A 7,045-nucleotide genomic window follows, 5' to 3' on the forward strand; every position below is an offset into this window, starting at 1 on the left:
TAGGGAACAAAGTTTGCAGTTTGACTATTTAGATTAGCTTCTCTTGAAAAGGTTAGAGTGGATTCTTCTACCGAAAAGTAACAATTTAAGAATGGCACTGGAAGGAGACTCACCCAACCATCTTTACCTGATGTTAAATTATGGAAACAGAGCCTTGACGGAGAAGCATCATAAACAATGCGGAAGGAAACCCAAGAAAAAGGACATGTGGCCCAAAAATAAGCTGCTGAGATCAGGAAAAAAAAAAACATGTTTTTAATGCTAATGTCCCTCCTGTAAAGTAACAGTTTAAGGTTGTTTTTATTTAAATCCATGTTTGATAGTTAAATTTTGCATTTGGAAATTAATCATTGGCTGGGAGAGTTGGTATCCTAAGAGGAAACAATTCTAGTTACTGCAATTAGGCCACCAATATGCAGGAAGAATCCACATCAACATTATCAAATATATTGATTTTTAAAAAGCCTATTGCTTTGAAAGTCTTAGTTTATATTTTGAAACATCTTAAAAAAACGACTTTTCAGTAACATACACCTTCGTGAGTTTTACTACAGGTTGCACCCCAAAAATCAGGACTCTTATCTGGCAACATCCAGTCATCTAGCAGGACCACAGATGTTCCTGAACAAGTGTGTCCTATGGCATGCGGGCCAGCAGCTGAGAGCCCTGGGCATGGCAATGCTGTTGGTAGCAGGGCCAGGGCCTCGACAAGTCCAGCAACAGTAGCAGAGCTTTGGTAGCATGGCAGTATTTTTTTTTTTTTACAACAAATGATTTAACCCCATGGCACCTTTAATTGGGTTTCTACTATTGTAGTTTAGAAGCTATTTACAAAGGGAGTCAGGTCAATTGTTTTAGCCATTGACACAAGTCATGTCTGTGTGCAGTGAGCATGAGTTAAATGTATTTTGTTAATGAAATAACAGTACTTGCCGTTGACACTTTCCAGTGACCTGTTGGTAAGGCTGAAACATCCTCAGCCTATAGTTACAGGTAATACCTCACATTTCTGAAAAACAACAAACTGAATAGCTATGTTTGAATTTATGTATTTTATGCACTGCTATAAGGTTAAACATGTTTGGACAGCCTATTTTCAACAGCCCACACCACTTGATGCAGCTAACACTGGCTCAGCTCTGAAGAAAAAGGAAGAGTTTTACAGAAAACTATGGCTGGCAGTAGTGGGCAAGTTTAGGCAGAAAGATTCTATCCCACCATTCTTTTGCTTAAAGCTAAAGCCCATTATTTACTACTGCGATATTAACCCTTCTAATGAAGTGTAGAACTATTCAAATATATATATGGAAACCTATAATAGCAGCATTAGTTCTTCTTAGAAAGCTAGTATTTCCCTTGAGCCAGTTTTCATGTGTGCAAAGAAAACCTAGAGCCAGTTTGTGTGCATTTGTTACCCTACATTGAGTGGGCTGATCATCTCATTTGATTAACAAAAAATGCACTGAATACATTCTCTAATGCCAAATGGTTGATGCAGTTTATAGAAGAGGGGAAAAACTGACTGCAATACCATTGCCATTAAGAAAACCCATTATAAACAGCAGGACTTACACTAATGCGGTTTGAAAAAGGCCAAGTGAGCAACAGCACTAGCTATAGCAGAGGGGCATGTTCCTTTCTTTAGAGTAGGCTTTAAGTTTTACTAAGCAGAGAGGCATAACTGAGAATGCCTACTACGAAAAGGGGACCAGAACCTCCTTTCCTGTCTCAAATGTATTGGAATTAGTATATCAATGAATTTTCCCCATTATAATTAAGTTGAGGATTTCATTACTTTGTATATTCTGATCTAAAAAGTAAACTCAAGACCAGAATTAGTACCTAAGCCTCCACATACCACTCCATGGAACACAATCAGATTAAAACTGGTAATTGGGTAAGTACTGCATAGTTTCACAAAGACCATATAATGTGCAACAAAAACCTTTATTAGCATACACTGTTCAGCATTTACTGAAACTTGCAGTTAACTTACAATATTAAGACATTGACGGGCTACAGTGCAAAACAAATGCTATTGGCAATCTTGTAAAGGAAGAGCCACAATAACTTAACAGCCACCTCTCAGACGCAGCACAAGATGGAGGGTGGACTCCTTCTGGATGTTGTAGTCAGACAGGGTGCGGCCATCCTCCAGCTGCTTGCCGGCAAAGATCAGCCTCTGCTGGTCAGGGGGGATGCCTTCTTTGTCCTGGATCTTGGCTTTCACATTCTCAATAGTGTCACTGGGTTCAACCTCTAGGGTGATGGTCTTGCCAGTCAGGGTCTTCACAAAGATCTGCATACCACCTCTCAGACGCAGCACAAGATGGAGGGTGGACTCCTTCTGGATGTTGTAGTCAGACAGGGTGCGGCCATCTTCCAGCTGCTTGCCAGCAAAGATCAGCCTCTGCTGGTCAGGGGGGATGCCTTCTTTGTCCTGGATCTTGGCTTTCACGTTCTCAATGGTGTCACTGGGTTCAACCTCCAGGGTGATGGTCTTGCCAGTCAGGGTCTTCACAAAGATCTGCATACCACCTCTCAGACGCAGCACAAGATGGAGGGTGGACTCCTTCTGGATGTTGTAGTCAGACAGGGTGCGGCCATCTTCCAGCTGCTTGCCAGCAAAGATCAGTCTCTGCTGGTCAGGGGGGATGCCTTCTTTGTCCTGGATCTTGGCTTTCACATTCTCAATGGTGTCACTGGGCTCCACCTCTAGGGTGATGGTCTTGCCAGTCAGGGTCTTCACAAAGATCTGCATACCACCTCTCAGACGCAGCACAAGATGGAGGGTGGACTCCTTCTGGATGTTGTAGTCAGACAGGGTGCGGCCATCTTCCAGCTGCTTGCCAGCAAAGATCAGCCTCTGCTGGTCAGGAGGAATGCCTTCTTTGTCCTGGATCTTGGCTTTCACGTTCTCAATGGTGTCACTGGGTTCAACCTCCAGGGTGATGGTCTTGCCAGTCAGGGTCTTCACAAAGATCTGCATACCACCTCTCAGACGCAGCACAAGATGGAGGGTGGACTCCTTCTGGATGTTGTAGTCAGACAGGGTGCGGCCATCTTCCAGCTGCTTGCCAGCAAAGATCAGTCTCTGCTGGTCAGGGGGGATGCCTTCTTTGTCCTGGATCTTGGCTTTCACGTTCTCAATGGTGTCACTGGGCTCCACCTCTAGGGTGATGGTCTTGCCAGTCAGGGTCTTCACAAAGATCTGCATACCACCTCTCAGACGCAGCACAAGATGGAGGGTGGACTCCTTCTGGATGTTGTAGTCAGACAGGGTGCGGCCATCTTCCAGCTGCTTGCCAGCAAAGATCAGCCTCTGCTGGTCAGGGGGGATGCCTTCTTTGTCCTGGATCTTGGCTTTCACGTTCTCAATGGTGTCACTGGGTTCAACCTCTAGGGTGATGGTCTTGCCAGTCAGGGTCTTCACAAAGATCTGCATGGTGAACTGTACAAAGAACGAGAAAAATGTTCAGCTTCCCATAATGATCAACTTGCTACAAAACAGGACAAAGAAACCCAGACCCCAAAAGCTTCCCACTAACACTGCAGTACAAAAAGTGACTCTCAAGATATGCCAGTAAAGAAAGTCTTGGAAATCATTTGGGGACACAAATCTCCCAGTCCTGTTTCCTGGAGTCTCAACACCAAGATGGTGCTGGCTTAAAGCACAACATCTCCTGCCCACAAAGGGAGCCAGAGCTGAGCAAGATCGAGCCTGGACCCAAATGCTCCCTCCCCCGCCCCCACCAGGAAACTAAGCGCGAGGAGCGCGCGGCTTATAATGGGGGAGGGGAAGAAAAACAATCGCGCGGCCATCTTCCCACCCCCACTCTCTGGCACTTTTACCGTCCCGGCCGCCCCGCACCCGCACGGCGGCTCGGCCCCATCCCCCTCTGCGCGACCGGCGCCGCTTACGGCATGTGGGGGCCACCCCGTTTCCCGCCCAGTCACAATGCGCGCCTGTGACTCGCGCCCTTCTCTTCCGGGAAGGCGAGCGAATGGCGCCGCGCAGCCCCCGCCATCTTAGGCCGGGGCCCCTCGCGCCCAACCGCCTTCCCCACACAGAGCAGGGCCGAGTTAATACCCCGCCGCGCCCGCAGGCCGCTCTCCGCGCCACTGTCCTCATCGCCCTCCCGCTCACATCCTGCCGAGGTGCCCCCCAGCGCCTACCGTTAGCCCGGACGCTCGTCTAGAAAACCGAAAAAATTTGCTTCACAAAGGCTGACTTTACCCCGCTACTACGAAACCGCACTGCTACAGGGTGTCTCCGCCCGCTCCTATTTATGGGACGGGTGACGCAGTCGACGCACGCAGTCACGCCCCGCTAGTGTCAGTGCGCTGCAGAAAATAGTTCCCAGCGGTGGGCCTGCATCCAGGGGAAATAGGGGTCCTTCCTCCTCCCGGAACCTTTTTGGACGTCTCAAAGCTACGCCCTGGCCCCTTCTCGGCCAAATCCACCGCTCTCCCCCCGAATAACCGAAGTCTCCGAGGCGCGGAGGGATTTTTGCCACGGTGAGAAGGCTGCCAGACCGCTCTGGAAGCTTCGCAACCCCTGAGGACGGTAGGCGGGGTTCTGGCACTGATCGACACTGATTGGGTGCGGAGGGGGCGAGACTGGTCGTTGATTGGCTCCCAGAGGAGTCTAGGGAGAAAGCTCTGGAAGAGCCGGGGGGGAAGGGGCGAGCGGTGCTGGCCGCTGATTGGCGCGGGGTGAGGTAAGCCTTGTTGCTAAGGGGCGCGACTCGGTGGAGCAGATTTCGGGAGCGGCGCTGCCGCAGTGGGGGAGGGGCCTGGTCTCTCAGGCGGGAACTGTCTCATGGGGGGGGGAGGGGGACTCCACAAGGGAGGCCAACGGCTCTGGGATGGCTACAGTGCCCCCAGCAGCCAGGTTGGGGAAGCCCCCCCCCCTCCTGCCTGGTCCAGCGGCCATTCGTGCCAGGGCGAAGAGCATCCAGCCTCTTGCAGGGCCGGCTTCGCGGGGGGCTGTGCCTGGCGCCATTTGAACCGGGCGCCGCCACCCGACGGGCCGTGGGCAAGCGAGGCGCGTGAGCAGGCGGCAGGAGCGGCTCGTCCTCTCAGGGGCCGCAAGACTGTCGCAAGCAAGGCGGCCTCCCGCGAGAGGGTAGTTTTGCCAACTGTGCCTGTGTCCCTGGAGTTGGCGGGATGAGCCGACGGACCCGTCGCAGCGCTTCGACCGGACGCACGCGGCTCTCACAATGGCCCGTGCCGTCGGCGCGCACCGCACCGCCCGTGGCCTTGCGCCACGTGCCTGGCACTGTAGTAATACCAGTCGGAGAAAAACCACACGGACGGAAACCAGCAGAATCTCTGTGCGTGGGCAACAGTCTTGCGGGCCACGCAGAGGACCCCAGTGGGCTTCATGTAGCCCCTGCTGACCGCTGCCATAGGACTGACATTTCAGACGGGAAGCTGTGTTAGTCTGTAACTGGAAAAAAACTTTAAAAAACAACAAATAGTCTCACAGCACCTTAGAGACTAAAAAAAAAAAATGTGGATGGTGTCGTGAGCTTTTTGTGGTCACAATCCTTTGCTTAAGATGAATGGAGTTAAACGGTCCAGGTTGCAAATTTGAAAGCCTGGACCTCGTAACTACATTCATCTGAAGAAGTGGGTTGTGCCCACAAAAGCTCATGACACCATCTATGTGTTTTATTAGTCTCTCAAGGTGCTGTGGGACTATTTGTTGTTTTTTAAGATTTTTCATAGACTGAAATGAGAGTGGGGAATTCATGGGTCTGTACTCAGCTAAACTTCACTGGTGCAACTTTTGCACCTCACCTAAGCTTGTACTTCTCAACAGTGAGGAGTCTTGGACTTGATCTATTGTTGTCTTGCACCTAGTGTAGTCAGGCCAGCACAAAGTGAGTGTGAAAAGTCATCGTATGTATGAGGCTTTATCTACGCTATACAATTCAGTATAACTACACTGCTAAAGGGTGCAATGTAGTTATACCGACTTTAACATACACATATGCTCCAATGTAGACAGCACTGTGTAGATGGGAGAACTCCCATGACATAGTTACTACCACATCTCACAGAAATGGAATTACTAAGCTGATAGGACAGCTCTCACATTTGCTTACAGCAGGGCTCTCAAACTCCTGGCCTGAGGATCATCTACAGATCAGAGCGTATTCACAGTCCGGCTTGGGAGACCTGTGGCCCAGAGGGCCATGTCTGAACCTGTCCCCCAAGGCCTGCTCCTTTCCATCACTGACTCTCCCTCTATCTCCCCTCCCCCATGGTATCCCATCCTCTGAGAGACCCAGCCTTGAGGATTATTGAGGGGACCTAGTGTGGGGGGCAGCAGCGGCAACAGGAATGATAAGGAAGCAGAGCAAGTGTGCCTGCTGAAGAGTTGGAGCTTGAGGGATGGGCTCAGAATGCCCCCTGGGCCAGCCGGACTCCCAAACAGAATTACATACAGGAGGCCCCCAACTTGTGACGTGATTGATTCCAGGGGAAGTGTCGCAAGTCGGGGATGTCATAACGCGAACCTTCATTTACGATAGGTGCCATGCGCCTGTCGTAAATGTGAGCCGAGGACGTAAGTCGGGGGTTTCCAGCCTCTTCTGCACTTACAAAAATTGTTGTAAGTGCGGGGGGTCGGAACTTGGGTGGTTGCAAGTCGGGAGCCTCCTGTATATGCTTTGGCCCATAGATGGCCCGTGGGCTGGGAGTTTGAGACCCCTGGCTTAGCACATCTTCACCAGATGTGCTACAGTGGCACAGCTGCTAATGTGTAGTAGAAATATGCCGTAAGAATGGTAATGTTTTGCACTCGTGTTTTAAGCACGTGGGTTAAGTCCATTTATTCATATCTGAATACTGGTGACATAACAGAATTTTCACAAGCCTCCTCAATCCACCACTGATTTTGTACGCTCAGTAGCTAATCTCTCAGTGATTTACCACACACTATCTGTCCATCTTGCAGGTCTTCCCTGACTATCATGATCCACCATCATTACTTCCATTAAAACTTGTTTGGGGTTACTTTTATTACTATGCCTAA

The 7,045-nt window shown here is 50.0% G+C and overlaps 1 protein-coding gene across 1 annotated transcript; it reads right to left on the bottom strand.

The window, feature by feature from the left end:
* Positions 1–1,928: 1,928 nt before the first annotated feature.
* On the bottom strand, positions 1,929–4,335 carry UBB (ubiquitin B). The gene is made up of 2 exons (XM_075904356.2): positions 4,177–4,335; positions 1,929–3,451 (listed from the first exon to the last, which is right to left on the bottom strand). The coding sequence occupies exon 2, from the start codon at positions 3,443–3,445 to the stop codon at positions 2,072–2,074; it is 1,374 nt and encodes a 457-aa protein (XP_075760471.1). The 5' UTR covers positions 3,446–3,451; positions 4,177–4,335; the 3' UTR covers positions 1,929–2,071.
* Positions 4,336–7,045: the final 2,710 nt, after the last annotated feature.

This window comes from Pelodiscus sinensis, chromosome 21 (assembly GCF_052426305.1).
Source record: "Pelodiscus sinensis isolate ZL-2025 chromosome 21, ASM5242630v1, whole genome shotgun sequence".
NCBI lineage: Eukaryota > Metazoa > Chordata > Testudines > Trionychidae > Pelodiscus > Pelodiscus sinensis.

Coding starts and splice junctions, on each gene's coding strand:
- UBB (XM_075904356.2), bottom strand. CDS start 3,445: ATGCAGATCTTTGTGAAGACCCTGACTGGCAAGACCATCACCCTAGAG.